The sequence below is a fragment of the Ambystoma mexicanum genome, chromosome 5q (genome assembly GCF_040938575.1).
Source record: "Ambystoma mexicanum isolate Mex_15411 chromosome 5q, UKY_AmexF1_1, whole genome shotgun sequence".
In the NCBI taxonomy this organism is placed as follows: Eukaryota; Metazoa; Chordata; class Amphibia; order Caudata; family Ambystomatidae; genus Ambystoma; species Ambystoma mexicanum.
The window spans coordinates 500619195-500635865 of NC_090933.1; the positions used below are offsets into that span (position 1 = coordinate 500619195).

The window sequence follows — 16671 nt, forward strand, 5'->3', positions numbered from 1 at the left end:
AGAACGCTTTTTTTGTTGTTGTAAAATAGTGCAGACACTGTATTATAAAACCCTTTCACCAAAAACATGGCTAATAGTCCCACCAACAATACAGCGTATGCAGCCTGGCAGCCGAATGAGAAATTCTCAAATCATGCACCTTTCCACGTATGGCAGTCAGTGAGGAACTGAATCCTCGATTATAAGTCACATGGTTCCCTTCCCTCCTTGTCAATCACGGTTTGCTTACAATTCAAAAGGAATCCAGTGCAAGGATACAAACTACTTTAAAAACACACACAAATACTGACACCACTCAAAGCCATGTAAATCAACAACCAACAGCAAAAGATAAGCCAATATGAACAAGTGGAGCCACCACAATTCAGGCAACAGCTGGAGGTGCTTTTAACCTCCAGCTGAAATTATATGAAAGTTATTGGAAAACGTGTTTAGTAACAAATGCCCTTTGTATTGTAATGATACTTAAAGAAAGATGCTGCACTGAGAATCTTAGTGAGTAATGGTAGATCACAGGAGGGTATAATGTTTCTGCAGATGTCCATGTCCATTCCCATAGCGGAGATTACTATGCCACATAGGTCATCTTAAACCAAATCTGAACCTCAACACAAGCACAGTTCAGGATGAACAGAAGGGATATATACAAAGCAAGGAACATGCATAGTTGTTGAACAACCGTGTTCTCAAGCAGAAAAGTGTACATCGGACAGGCTTCAAAATGTGCCCTTGACACCAGTCATTGGCGAGTGATAATTCAATATTATGGCGTTAGAAATGGAATGCAGGGTGCACGGCTGGCATTCATGCTAGGGTCTAAATGATGTATGACTGGCTAGAAGCTTACAGCTTGAAACTTCTCATCCTATTCGAAACAGAACCTCAACATACAGCATGTTTACATAGTCCAAATGTCTAGGGACAAAGGAATTGGCAATGGTCTTGATACCACAGAAGCAGTCATTGGAAAAGTTTAACAATCAGATATGGTGAAATAGGCATCTGTATACTAGACTGCAAAATGTGTGCTCTCAGATTTCCCGGTTATGGCTTCTGTGCCAAGAGAACCATTTGACATTTCAGGCAGTAAAAATTCAAATCAAAGCCATGTCAGACAGCAGAGGCCACAATGTCACAGTGTTCTTCGCTTACCCCAAACTGCATGTGCCCATTTCCTTTCACTTTCTCGATATGGAAATTAGTTAAATCAGTATATATGCAAATAGGGGTGCACTACTTGTTAGGTTTATTCTACTTTATTGAATATCAACCCAAGTAAATCTGAGTAAATGTGTTCAGGTGCTCCAAGAAATCAATTATGACGCAAACACCACCTTGAATCATTTTGAAGTGTAATCCACCAATACCATAGTGACCATCATGTCAGACACAGGTTTATCCTTGGGTCCCATCAAATCCAGCACTACCTTAGACCACACCTTTTTCTGGAACTGGGAGTAGCTACAGGGTAACTTGAATGAAGCACTTGTCACTTCTTGCATAAGGTACACATGCCTTGACTGCAGGTTTTGAAATGGAGGGGGAGTTGGGGGCCATTTATCTCCTGCTTCTAGCCTAGGAGAGCCTGGCTAGCTTGAAACCAACAGCTACCAGGAGCTACTATTTGCTCCGCGGGCAATTGGTGCATTACATGCATGCATAGGTGACAACTTCAAGTTCTTGAGAATTGCTAATAAAAGAAGAATGGTGACACATCTGGCACATATTTCGACACAATGAATCATATATAATGGACAAAATGTTTGTGCATCTCATGTGGAAGCTAGATTTGCAGATAGGTACTCGCTCCTGGTTCCCCAGCACTAGCTCCCGCTTACTGGGTGATGACTGACACCCAGGAACTGATTTGAGTCCTGCTCACAGTATCTTAATTTTGAAACCTGGACAGTCAATTGCACCTCCTTATCAGACCACCAATAGGTTATCCAGGCCTCAAAAAAATCTTGAAATCCTGGCAGACCTGGAGGTCCTGTAACTTAGTTTATCTACTTGACCTATGAGAAATGAATTCAACCCATGTACTTATTGGCATGACATTTTGTTTTTAAAAACGTGGTGATCATGTATGAAGAAACATTTCTACCAATGTTAATGTGCCCTTTAAATATTCTCCTGCACATGTTGGAACACAATGTGCTATAGAACACACAGAGTACAAGATCCCCCAAGGGCCAAGTGCCATTAGGGGATGCTAATATGAGAATTACAATACATTTGGGCAACAGGCTTAGAGTTTATAGTACATTGTTGGTTTCAGTTAGGGTTAGAATATGTCTAAATGTTAGAAATTGAATCAGAGTTCGGATAACTGAACCCTGGTTTCAGTTAGGGTTAGAATATGTCTAAATGTTAGAAATTAAATCAGGGTTTCGATAACTGAACACATACACAATGGACCGACAGACAATGCCCAGCAAAGGGTTCAAATGAGAGTTAGTGTAGGGCTTGATGATACCAAAAAGAATGAGGTTGGCTGCAAATTGATGCAGAATTATATTAATGCGAGTAACAGTAAAGGACTACTAAATGTTTAGTGATTCAGAACATACACATTTCATCCGGGATGCTCTACATGTAATGGCTCGTAACACACAACTTCAGGGCTGAGATACATGTGATGCTCAGAACACAACTCTTCAGGGCTGCTATGCTTGTAATGGCTCAGAACATACAAATCATCAGGGCTGCTATACCTCTGACGGCTCAGAACAGACACATCGTATTTGGGCTGCTATATATGTAATGCCTCAGAAGAAGCACATCCCACGAGGACTGCTATACTTGTAATGGCTCAGAAAACACACTTCATCAGGGCTGCTATACCTGTGATGGCTCAGAAAACGCATCTCATTTGGGCTCTTGTACTTGTAATTGCATGCAGTGTAGGTTTATTTAAAGAGTCCATCCTTTGTAACTCACAATACAGATGCTCACTAAATATCTGAATCAACAGCAGTGGCAGAGGCGTAGAGAAAGCGCTACAGGCTGCTAAATTGGATGAGCAAGGCCATTCATGAATGTAAATGAGCTGGAAGTAGACGGTCTCCAAGCTAACTATACTTGATAGGCAACAGTTCACACAGGGCTCTCAATTGAAGGGGGCTGGGAGCTATTTAGCTCGTGCTTGTAGCCTATGAGAGCCTGGTTAGCTTGATGCCAACAGCTACCAGGAGTAACTTTTGACTCCCCAAGCCAAGTGATGCTAAACAAACACACCTCTGCATTTGGGACAATCGATACGACATTTAAAACATAAGCAGTTATGAATAATAGACAAAATGATATGATTCCATCTTATATGGAAGTTAGATTTGAGGAATGTTAATGCTACCTCTTCGTTCCACAGTGGTAGCGCCTTCTTACTTATTAATGCTGGACACCCAGGAAGGAGCTGCTTTTAGCTCCCGCTTACCAATCTTAATTTCGAGCTATGTGACATATACAATTTGATGGTCAACGCTGGGTTACTCATGTGCCCCCTCCTCATTGGGGGGCTGGATGTGTTGTGGCAGCAGCAGAAAGGGATATCACAAGCAACCAACCTACAACGCAGCTGCCGTTTTTTCTCAGCATCTCATGTCTGATCTGTCCTGTAAGGAACGTACAGAAAAAGCCCATGTCTGAAGTATGTGTTGAAGTTGCATTATCCTTACTACTTGATAAGATTTTACATTTGCTCTAACACGTGGTACTTCCAACGAAGTTAAACTAGTCTCCTCTCTCGGTCCTCGCTCCCCACAACTAACCCATAGTAGTCGGTCAGGTGCTTATTGCTAAACCTGTGGGGCCTAGAGTCTAAAAAGTGGGTTCTACCTAGACTGCTGCCGGCGGCTGTGCCAGCAAGCCTACACCCTCTTGGAAGCATCCGGCCTCACTGCCCAAGTCCCACCCAGAGCGTGGTCTCTCCCAGCTCCATGCCCCTCCATTAGAAGGCTGCTAAATAACTTTTAGGACCAGTTTTTCTAATTTTTCAAACCTCTCACAATGCTTCTCTTCCAAAGGCTTTTAAACACCAAAAATGTAAAGTACTTAAAGGTTGTAGTGAACGTGAAAACACACACACACACACACACACACACACACACACACACACACACACACACCCCCCCACCCACCCCCCAAAACCCCCCCACCCCCGCACCCCCCACCCCCCCCCCACCCCCCCCAACAGGTGCGAATGGCAGACATCTACAGAATGGCTTCAGGTAATTGGGATGAACCTGGTGCATCAGAAGAGACACTCTACAACTAAGTCCAATACCAGGTTATTTTTCTACAGTGCGAACTAGACCAACATGATGTATCTGAGCGCTGTACAAAGTGGACAATAAAGGTTATACAACTGATAAAATACAATTAATCAAACATTTTGAAAACATTTCCTAATAAAATTCATATATTATAAAAGTTTTACATAAAACTCAGGATAGGACTACAAAGAATTTCCATTTTAAAAAACAGGCTAATACCGGATGATAAACAACAAGCTAAAAAAACCTTCAATTAGGTCCTACTTAGATAAAATCTTAATTCCAAAGCCAAGTTTTAACTGCCTTTAGAAATTTCAGATAGTCTACAACCACTCTTATATTTGGGCGAACCCTAACCAGATGTTCACAGGAGCAGCCAGAAATGACTGGTTCATTGTTACAGACCGTTTGAATCCATGCACTTCCAGTCAAAGATTCTCTACTCTGCAAACCTCAAATACCCCCTCCACCAACTCCACCCTAACCGGCCCCCCCGGCCCCATTCGCCTGAGATTTTCACCTTTTCTGTAAAGTTGAGCAGAGTTTTTTCATAAAATGCTTTGTGCGTGATACAAAGTAGTTTAAAGTGAAATCTCTGTTCAATTGGTAGTCAGTACAGTCACCTCAAAATGGGGGAAATATGCTCGAATCTACCTACACCAGTCAGATACGCTGCAGCATTAAAGACTGCATTGAGAGGCACTTGTGTAAATTTTAGGAAGACTAGCACTGAGTTTCCAAAATCAAACCTGGACAATACAGATTGTACTAAAAGCCTAATATGAGTCGTTAACAAGTAGGGACTTTACTGCTCTAAAATGGAGAATACATGAAAATTCGTAGTTTTAACTCAGGTGTTAATATGCAGAATAAACAACAGGTTCGAATCTTCATTTAATTGAAGATGCTCCTAAAAGTTTGGCTTCAGACAACCAAGACCGGATAAAATGATTTATGGAAAATAATACAAATTCAGTCTTCGTCGGGTTCAGTTTTAAAAAGTGAGATGGCATCCAATTTTGTATCGCCTCACATCAACTGCAGAGGATATTTTTATATACAGGCGAGTATCGTCGGTTCCATGTATAAATTAAATAAAACTGGCGATAAAATTGACCCCTGCGATACTCCATAAGGAGGCAGGAAAGAATCTGATCGATTTTGGCTAATTACAGCAACTTGTTGCCAGTCAGAAAAAATGACCGAACCAACTCAAACCCATTCCTAGGATTCGAAATTATGGGCGCTATTTAGCTCCTGCTTGAGCTTGGCACCAACAGCTACCAAGAGCTACTTCTGACATCCCAGGCCAACTGACACTGAACAAAAAAAGTGACACTAACTCAGTGCGTTTTTTACAATCAATTAACATTAGAACAAATCTCAATGACAGTCAAAGCATAAGCGGGCATGAATAACGGACAGAATGTTAAGTTTGCATCTTATGTGGAAGTTAGATTTGTGGAACCGCAAGTACAAGCTCCTCATTCCGCAGGGGTAGCTTCTGGTCACTTGTTAATGCCGGATACCCAGGACCTGCCTTTAGCTCCAGCTTATCCAGTCTGAATTTGGATCGCTGCATTCCCATATGAAATTGTAGGGTTTCTAGCAGGGTCTCATGGTCGATTTTATCAAATGCCACTGATAAATCTAAAAGAACCAGCAGGCATTCCCCTTCATCATCCAAACATTTCAGCACATCATCTAGAATAAGTAATGTTGTTTCAATGCTGCACTCCTCCCTAAATCCAGATTGGAATGTTGCCAAGAAGTGTTGGGCTTTTATACATTCATTTAACTGAACGAAGTGTTCCCAAGAAAGGAAGACAGACATTTAACTGGTCTATAACTAGACATTTGATCAATATCCAGATTAGGCTTTTTCAATAATGGACGTATATGCCCAGTCTTCAGCATGTCCGGGAAATAACCTTGGACTAGTGATAATTGTTATTTGACAGGGCTTGGGGGGAGATTTTTGTTGCTGGGCAGGGGCCATCCGAAAAGTATATCGGGTACAATGGTGCTCAAACTTACTGAAGAGTATTCAACTATGCTAGTGGTCAAGTGGATCCACTCAATCCCAAACGCCCTTAATGGGCCATTGTCATCAACCTTGCCCAGACACCTTTTGGTGGGAAGACTCTTCTGGCTCTGACAAAACCGAACTCATCTTCCTCTAACTCCTCTTTGACCATGCGAATACTCCTGGGTCTCTGGGTGAATCGGCCAACCATACTGAACATGCTCCTTCACCTTGCGCAAGTCCCCATCAGTGTTCTACTTACGCTCACCCACCACTCACTGCACACCATTATGTACCACACAGGGCAAAATTACTAGCCACGCATAAAATATGACGTGCCCCCTTAGATCTCCACATACACTCGATACACCATTTCTTACTCATCAAGGGTCAATTATCACTAGCCATTGGCGAGTGGCAAATTTTGAGGGCTAATGTACCGTTGCTACCCACATCTCAACCTCCTCATTGACCTCACCACCTTGGTCCTCACAGGGACGGAGACAGGAAATATAAAATTATGTTCCCCTGGCTAGGAACAAGTTCCAGCCTAAAAGTGTATTCCTGCAAATTCGCTAACCATATGGAAACTTGTGGCGAGGCCCTACCAGACCCTCTCATTGTAAAACTTGATGGAAATTGTCGGTCCCCCTGCTATACAATAAACAACTCATGCAACAACGGCTAGATCTTATGCGCCTGGAAGCAATCGGCCTGCAACTGTCAAACTCAACTAAATCATTGGGCTTGATTGTAGACAGTAGGGTTTCCATCCAAAAGCACACCGCCAAAAAGGGGCAAACCACATAGCTACAGATTTCCAAACTCTGCAAAAATCAAACCCTGCACATCCTGCATGGCTTCCGGACGGTGGTCCAAGTCCTTGTGATCCCAGCATCGACTGAGACACACCCAGCTTACTGGGCTTCAACATAACCCCCCCTCAAAGGAGCCCACCATGCCACATCCCACCTCATTACAGGTGCCCTCAACTCCATCACTGCGCAAACTTCGCTGGCTTCCCCTCCCCGCCAGCATCATATTCAAAACTGCATAGATCACCAACAAAGAAGACTCTTACCGGACACCAATATACTTGGTGGACAAACTCCACACCTCTGGAGGCCCTTGCACCTCATGTAAAAAAAACTATCAACATATTGGAGTCTAAGCTAGCCCACAAAGAGAAGGCTTACAAACAATCATTCCCCTGCCACACCTCAGCCTTCTGGAATTCAATCTCAGGAGGCTTGAAATGGCCCCACCACCCGCCAGCTCGGCAAAACATTAAAAATGTGTCTCTCCATTCCTAATGGACAAATAAAACTCCTGCCCTCTCTCCACCAACAGTATTGCATTAACTGTACAAAATACCAAGCCCAATGCTGGCACCTTCGTGTTTTAAAGCACTTTGGTGCGCTTGAGCTAGATTTGCGCTATAAGCAATAATAAAAAAACAGCTGCACCAACAGCTTGCGCGAGACCAGAGAACAAACGATATTCCCTAAACAAACGTTCTAAAATAACGGAACGCCAAGTAGCAGGACAAGGTTTCTCAAGAGATAACCGCATACCTTCTTTTCGTTCCGACACAGAGGCAACTTGCACTTCCATACCATTCTGTCTCAGCAGTGCATCAATGACAAACTCGCACGCATCAGCAGTAAAATAAGTTTTAGCACCCAACATGAACCTTTGCAATGTTGGAGCAGATGATAGGTTCTCATACACCCCTGTACACCACTGCGTGGACACAAATGTCACCACTCTTCCAGCCAGCCTCTCACTGGACCCATCTTCCCAGCAAACCTCTCCACATACGTGTAATAAAATCTCACCAAAGCAAGACAGGATAATAAATATTGCGTAGACTTTTTGGCTTCCAGCATGGCCTTGACCAAATCGGGTTTGTCTTTGCGCCCTATCAATTCAGTGGCCTGGATAACCTAGTGTATCTTAATTTGACATTTCTCTAGCCTCCCCGTCATCCCAACCTCCTCCAGTTTTCACGTCACTTTGTAGAACGGCATGTCTTGATCCTGCCCCTGACCTAGCAAGTACAAGACGGTAATCCTGGGTACACTGTATGCCACTCACATTCAGAAACAAGTTTTCCATTACCCTCTGAAATATAGCAGAGTTTAAGCCAAACATCATTAGTTTATAACAATTGGCTCCTAGCAAGGTCACAAAAGGGGGCCTTGGCTCTAGATGCAAGACCACCTCATGATAGATGATCAATCCAGAGCCGAAAACCAACTGACATTTCCCATCACTGTTAACAATTGATTTATGTTTGGAATTAGATGACTATCCACCCAAATAGTTAGGTTAAGATCTTGCAAGTCAAAGCAGCACATTCTTTAACCTTTAGGAGGTCTCATGGTCACGACAATTGGTGCCAACCAATCACTTGTTTCTACAGGTTCAATCATACCTATGTCGCTCATCCGGCACAGTTATCACGCAGTTCTCCATGATTGCTATTTGCACTGGGTGTACCTTAAATTCAACAGGCAACCAACCCTTTAAACAAAAAGGATCCTATGCATGAAACTTCCCATACTTGCCAATGTGCATAGAAAACACTCCAGAGAACATGTTGGTTTCCACCTTAATAGCCATCCTGGCTAACTACAGTCAAAGTTCATATTCAATTCCCCTAGTAAGCTACCTCCCCTACTCTAAACGAACACCTTCCTTGTAATGCCCAAGTCTTTAAAGCCAATTCTACTCTCAAAATATCCTATGATTTAGGCCCCCCCCCTAACGCCATAGGACCGTTAGGTCACTTTTACACCCAGGACCCTTTGGAAAACAGAAATCACTGTGGTATAAACAGTGTAAGAATAGCCATGGTCTATGAGCATTGTGACGCACTTTACTACCAATCCTAATCTCAAAATGCTGTGAATCATTGTCCCTCGCCTACTTTTAACACTACTGAACTACAATCCTTGACACCCTCCCTCCCCGCTCACTCCTTCACACAGCTTCGTTTTCTTCCTCAAGCTTGGCTTTATATAACCTTGCAAAATGCCCTGTTATTACACACCCCTGATCATCCAGGCAATCCTTAGAGGAGGTGATATGGCTTAAATGCCCACACCAGAAAAATGTTAGCCTCTCATTCATTTCCATTTTTCTCTTCTGGCGGGCATCCTCCACACCACCACCCACGTCACTGGCCCTAACCACACCAGACACATAACTGATCCCAACAACTCCCTTGCTCGCCAGTATTTGCCCCCTAGGTGTTTACAAAGGTTACACGTTATGTTGTTAGTTGAGCTCCTCGCATTATCCACACTTCCTGAAGCATGGAGTTTCTTGCCAACCGCAGCCTCTCTATTGAACCATCTTGCTGAATGTTGCCATCATGATTTGATCACCGATTTACCCTGCCTTGTTGCCCATGAAACTGCACTTGGCCAGTAGAGCTCTGAGATCCACTACAAAACTGTCCACTTTCTCCGCAAACCTGGTTCCACAAAACGAATTTGTAACACTAGTACCCTGTTGATGTTCTGCTCAAAGTGTTCCTCCAACTTCTTCACGGCCGTCTTGAATGTGCTTGACACAGCACCTACTGGTACCTGGCCAGTTTTCAACTCGTGATGCGGTAAGTGCTTGTGGATGTGCAAACTTTCTATCCCTAAGCTTATCATCAAAGTAGATACTTGTCCTCTTCGGCCAGTTGTGCTCCACTGCTGAACGAACGTAGACACTGAACACATCCTTCCAGTGCTTCCACAGTAAAGTAGGATCGCCAGGAGAGCACAAAAAAACAGGGTGGCAGAACTAAATGACAGTAGAACTCACGCCTGGTACTTAACTTGGCAGCAAGTAGGGGCGAGCATTCCAAAGTTGTATTGAGCTGTGCTTGACCTGGAGAAAATATATGCGTGGACGCATGCCGTTACATCACAATTGGCCACTGTATAAAAGTATGGCTGCACACTGGTCTTTCCAAAAGTGTATTGGAAGTGTGCCACCCGCCCCCTGTTCACCAACCCATGTGTGGGCTGTGTAGGGTGGCGTTTCTGGGCTCAGCCAGTGCTCATCATCGATGCAGCCCTAGCTTCCAGCTGTGCATACTGCATAGGTTGGCACTTCTGCCTCGACCTGTAGTCGTCCTGGAGGCAGTCACTAGCTGCTGGCTGAAACCTCCATGGACCCGAGCCCTCCATGCAGGGAATAGCTTTGACTTCCCTTTGTGCCGAAGCTGATGAGATAGATTGGGCCGGGGGCCTCACCGATTTCCAGCACCTTGCTGATTGTCTGTCACTGCTAGCTGCAGCACCATATTCACTCAACATAATCCACACCAGCCGAACTGAGAAGGGGGCCAACAACATTTCACCCCGGATTGGGTATCAACTATGGGCCAAGTGGCACGTCTGCATGTGGGGAAGCAGAGGCAGAGTCAGATGTAGGTATGTACATTTATTGTACACTTTTTATTTTTAAAGACACCATACAGAGCTAAACAACAAGGTGGCTATTAACAGCAAGGCTCTGGACAGTCACTTCTTAAGCCCCCCCAATCAACATTCCATCTCACGCATTAAATCCCCAGGATGTCATCTCGAGGACTGGTGCGCGAGATACACACAATACTTGTTTCGATCGTGTGTTTCCTTTAAGAACTGCATTGTCATTGTTAAGATTTGCTCTTTCCCTATGGGAAAGCTGTTTTGATTGTAGGTAACCACATTCTTCAAATTATGGTCCAGATGCCCAAGGGTAAGGTGCACAATACAAATAAATACAAATATCTACGCCCATTACTTATCCCAACTTAATAAAATCATACATAAAACGATTGCTCTTTTGAGTCACAATCTTAAATTACTATGCTACTTTGTATATGGTGAACGTCTTTGTGAGCGTTTGTGAGACTCACGGTGTCCGGTCAAAGGATCGACTCAAAAGGGTCGAATGACAAAACGGTCGAGTCAATTCGACCGAAAACAAAAAGGATCACTTTTTTTTTTTAAATGTATATTTTTTTTTTGCTTTAGTATAGGTAAAAGAAAGGTGTTTTTACACCAAAAACGGGGGTTTGACTCGACCCTTTTGTCATTCGACCCTTTTGAGTCGAAACTTTGACCTATAACCGAGACTCACTGCATGAAATTCACAAAGGGTCTTCAGCAAGAGTGAGGCTAGTAGCTTCCAACATGAAAATGTGCACCTTATACTGAGAAACAGTCACCAGTATACTGCCAAATCCTCAGGCCATGGCCTCAGGCCATGTCTGTAAGTTGTCCAAGTCTTGGTGGCAACCGATTCAGGACAAGCACGTCTTTAAAATAAACCACAGCTTTTTTTAAATATAATTTAAAAAAGTTCTCAATGCAGAAATGGGACAGAAGAGGTGTAATGGGACTAGTCTCCAGCAGTTGTAACGGCAACGGCCCAGCTGCAAGCACCAGAAGCCACAGAGATCATATTTTTATTTTTTAAAACACTAAGGGGGGAGGGGGGAGCTGAGCTGGACATGCCTGGTTGTGTTACAAATCAATACTCTGCGGATCTAGGACACCAAGGTAGCCAATAAAGGAGCGGAAGCTGAAACTGTAGCAGTAGAACCAAAGGGGGTATGATATACCACAAATAAACAGGAACTTGTAGTGAGAAGGCCACATTCTGCCATAACACTCGCACTGGGGCATCTATGGAAATGGGACGCTACACAAACACATTAAATATGTCACCTATGAGAGCAGATTTAAGTGTAAACAATCATTAACAGGCAGCAGCAACAAACATACAGTGGCAGAGGACAGACGCCTGTCTGCTTCCATATCCATCTACTCCCCATGATGAAATGAAAGCGTTCATTGCTCTGCACAGCTTTTAGATGGCGCACACTCCTAATTAGCATCTCTTTGTGAAACAAAATATCCTATGAATTGGTGGATATAATGGGTTAAAGGAAAGTGAATAGAAATTCTGCCTCCTAGTCTCAAAAAGGAAAGGGTGAAAAGCACAATGGGTTAATGCATCTGCCGCAGCCATCCGTGTGTATCCTATAAGCCACACATCCGACTCCTGGTGAGATAGAAGACATCATCAAAGAAAAACCCTTCACCCCATCACGTAAGAAAACAACAGCAAAATGGTTCACCCCACTACTCAGCGCCATGAAAAGAAAAAAACGAAAACTAGAATCGGAATGGAGGACCAACAGCATCACTGCAAACAAATTGAAACTCTTGCAACAGATCTGCTCATATAAAAAGGAAATACAAAAAGCGAAGAGGAAACACTACAACAACCGAATCTTCAGAGCACCAAACACCCAAAAAGAACTCTTCAAAATCATAAACAAAATAAAAAACCCACCGGGCTGCAACAACATGCCAATTCCATGGATGAAACTTTGCGATGACCTAGGAGACCACTTCAAAAACAAAATAACCTCCATCCAACACACCATACAAAACAGGCCAAGCGATCACACTTCAAACCCCACCCACACCGACGAGGAACATCCAAACAAGCTACGAAGCTTCCCAGAAATATCAGTGGAGACTTTCGCCAAACTGGTAAACCAAAGCAACAAATCAGGCTCTCCTGAAGGCCCTTGCCCCCGGACATATACAAAATTCTCAAACAAGGAACCCCCATGGAATACCACAGGAATCTCCTCAACCTCTCAATCTCAACAGGTAAAGTACCACAGGCCTTCAAATCAGCTTACATCAAGCCGCTACTCAAAGACACAGCAGGAAACGTAGAGGACTTATTCAACTACATGCCCATTTCCAACATACCCTACATAGCCAAACTGCTAGAAACGTACGTCTACGAAACAACCCAAGAATTCATAGAAGAGCACTGCCTACTTGACCAGGCACAAGTAGGTTTCAGACCAATGAGAGGAACAGAATCAGCTCTCCTCTCAATATGGGACGACCTAAAAACGAACGCAGACTCGGACAACAGTACAGCCCTGATTCTCCTTGATCTGTCCGCAGCTTTCGACACCGTCAACCACGATATCCTCATAAAGAGATTGGAAGGACTAGGGATAACAGACACCCCGCTACTACGGATCAAATCCTTCCTAACAAACAGAACCGAAACAGTATGGATGAAACCTTTTAAGTCCAAACCTAGAGACTCCATGTGCGGAGTACTACAAGGATCATCCTTCTCCCTGCTTCTGTTCAACATCTACATGTACCGATTAATCAAACTCATCAAAAAACATGGCCTCACATGCTACAACTACACCGACGATACTCAAATAATCTTAAACATACAAGACACCCAGGAAGAAAACACTACACTAGAGAATTGCCTTCGTGATATATTCAACTGGATGAACCTCAACCACCTCAAAATCAACCCATGCAAAACAGAGATAATGATTGTTTCAAAAAAAGGGAGGAGACATCAGCTACATCCCCTGGCCAAGAGAGCTTGGCACCACAGCAGCACCATCAACTGTAAAAAACCTAGGGGTCCTGATAGATAACAACCTCACTCTAGAGCCACAAGTAGACTCTCTACTCAAGAAATGTTTCTTCCTCCTGCGAGCAGCAAAAAGGATCCTACCGTTCCTGTCGTTCGCCAACAAAACACCATCATCGCTCTGATCTTGTCCAGAGTAGACTATGCCAATAGCCTATACCCTGGCATGCCCAAACGACTTCTAAAAAAACTACAACGCATACAAAAAGCGGCAGCCAGACTCTTCCTCAAGCTACCCAGAAGAGAACACATCACAACCGCGCTAAAAATACTACACTGGCTACCATTAAAACAGCGAATAAAGTTCAAGTCCATGTGCATCACGCACAGAGCAATACACAAGCAAGGCGCAGAATTGCTAAGCGATAAACTACGCCTACATCAACCGACAAGAACACTAAGATCAAGCACCGACATCCGCCTGGAACCAAAAGCCTATAACAGAAGAAAACTCGGAGGATCCTCTTTCTCTCATCAGGCACCCGAAAACCTGGAATGACCTACCTAAGAATATACGGAACACAACAAACCACCTAGCATTCAGGAAACTCCTCAAACAAGGCTCATCACAGTGTAACCACAACAACGATGCACTAGAATGCCCTCCCCATTAAACAAAGATGAAAATAACACCAACCTCTGTCATTCCCAAAATGGACAAGCACTGAACCCAAAGAACGGACCGGATCCCATGACAGACCATAAGATATCATGGGAAATAGCCACAAAAGGAGGTCACCCAAGACTAATCACATACTCAGCCCAAGACGAATGCCCTTAAATGACTCTTCCACTCCCTCCCAGACGTACCATATCCAATCCACCAGCAGACGCATTTAGATAGAAAGTTTGTGAGACGAGTCCACTACACCACCCCAGCACCCAAGGAGGAGAATAGACACCCAACCCACATTAATCAATCCATCAGCATTAGAACACCTACAGAGCTCGCTAAAATACAACAGCGAGGAGCAATTAGAACACCTACAGAGCGTGTTAGAACAGCACCCGGAGCGCCTCACACAAACCAAAACCCTGCCAGGTGTAACCCCTTCGCCCACCATGATGAGATTGGGAGGATTGGCGAGCGCAACACTCGGACGGAGTTCTGAATGTTAACATGTTAAACTTCATACAACCCACTAACAAAAAACTCAGCATTTCTGCAGACTTATCTCACTCAAAAATCTCACACAACCATCTCTCGCACAACAACCCGCACGCACTTCAGAACACTGCAACAACACATAAGCAACACCGACAGCACACGAGGACTGACATCGATCCGATACTCGCACCAAAGCTCAGCACCCGGTGTACACCGAGTTGAAGCTGCCAACAGAACACCACTCCTCTCACTATCCTACTCCCGCTTCACCTACTAACCCATCCCACCTTCTCATTTGCAGATCCACCAGAGCGCCTGGGGACCAACTCCGTTGGTGACGGTGCACGGTACAAATACCTTTAACATTTAACATACTGATACAGGTTGTAGTGCTATGCTGGGACCTATAGCCGCCTCACATCACCTCGACAAGAAACAGCGTTTGATTCTCAGCCTAAGTAACTCATCAACTCTGACACCTATGTTTCCGTTTTTTTACCATTGCTTTCCAGGAAAATTGGGGGGCAGCGGAGAGATTATGTGTAACGGGCTGGTTACCGAGGCAAGAGTGCACAAAGCAAAGGCACAAGTGATGGTGGGTATCGAGACACGTTGGGTGATCACTCATGGACACACTCGCGATCAGCTTTTCAAAACTCTTCAACAACGCCCACCCAACCCCCCCTCCTATGTTGAGGTTGGCTTCGCCCCTGGACAGAGCATTAGCTACAAGTGGGACGCACCTTCACCATGAGACGATGAAGCTCTACATAAACAAACAGAAGAACTTCAGAGAATACCTGAAGAGTGGTCGTCAGTTGGCAGGCTAACGCAGAAAATGTGATTTCTTGGATGATCTGCATGGACATCTATAATGCACAAAACTTGTATAACAGGAAAGATAATGAATATAATTGATAGAAAGTACTCTGTGATCTGAGCAACAAGATAAGGATGGAAATATGAATCCTGGGTTGGAAAATTATTTTTCTGTTTTTAAAAGTTTTGTAAGAAACTAAATAAAATTAAAAAAAATAAAGCACAATTGCTGAAAGAGCTCGAGCCAGGTAGGACACACGCACAGAGCTGTCATTGGAGAAGAGGAGGGTCAGTTTCGCAATCAGGGGTTTCCTGGAAGCCTCAAGACGGGTATGCTGTGGTCTAGGCGACGCTCTTTTCATGTAAACAACCTTCATGTTGTGAGCCTTCTTGCTCGCCCTGCACCAATACAGAGCGGTGAAACGTTCGGTATACGTCCCTCCCCGTATCCCTTGGAGTTTGTCTGTGCACCAGATCTGAAACATAGCAGCAACGTTATCTTGTTTGCTCTGCACCTGGCCTTAAATGTTGCGCTCCCTTCCCCTCTGTCTCCAAACCACATCACTGAGTCACGCTATACTACCCACCAACATCCCCTTGTCTTTCTGCTCTTGCAACTAGGGTACTCACCTTCACTGGTCAGGCGGCAGAAGGGCCGCACAAGCTCGCAGAAACTGAGGTTGTTCTTGCGGGTGAGTCGCTCCGCCTCCTCGCTGCACAGCGCCGCCACAGCGGGCACGAAAGCGTCCTGTAAAAACTCGTGCACGGACTGCACACACTGAGCCATGGCAGCCAGCGGCACCTGACTTCAACCCTTACTACTCAGCTACCGCTACCTGGCGCCATGTCAGCTCCGAACCCTGAACTGACTCGAACCGGCCCCCTCCCTTCCGCCGACCTGTCAGCCGCCTCTTCCACAGATCACGTGATATTTCCCCTGTGACGTTCCAGTCTTCCTGCTC

The 16671-nt window shown here is 44.4% G+C and overlaps 1 protein-coding gene across 4 annotated transcripts in view; it reads right to left on the reverse strand.

Annotated features, from left to right (window-relative positions):
* TRAPPC8 (trafficking protein particle complex subunit 8) overlaps positions 1-16620 on the reverse strand; it is a 2435788-nt gene extending 2419168 nt beyond the window's left edge. For 3 of the 4 annotated variants that reach the window (XM_069620968.1, XM_069620966.1, XM_069620965.1), the window contains exon 1: positions 16340-16620. In XM_069620968.1, coding sequence (XP_069477069.1) covers positions 16340-16496 — 157 coding nt within the window. In that variant the 5' untranslated portion in view covers positions 16497-16620. The remainder of the gene's footprint in view (positions 1-16339) is intronic. The other variant, XM_069620967.1, reaches the window with a different exon arrangement.
* Positions 16621-16671: the final 51 nt, after the last annotated feature.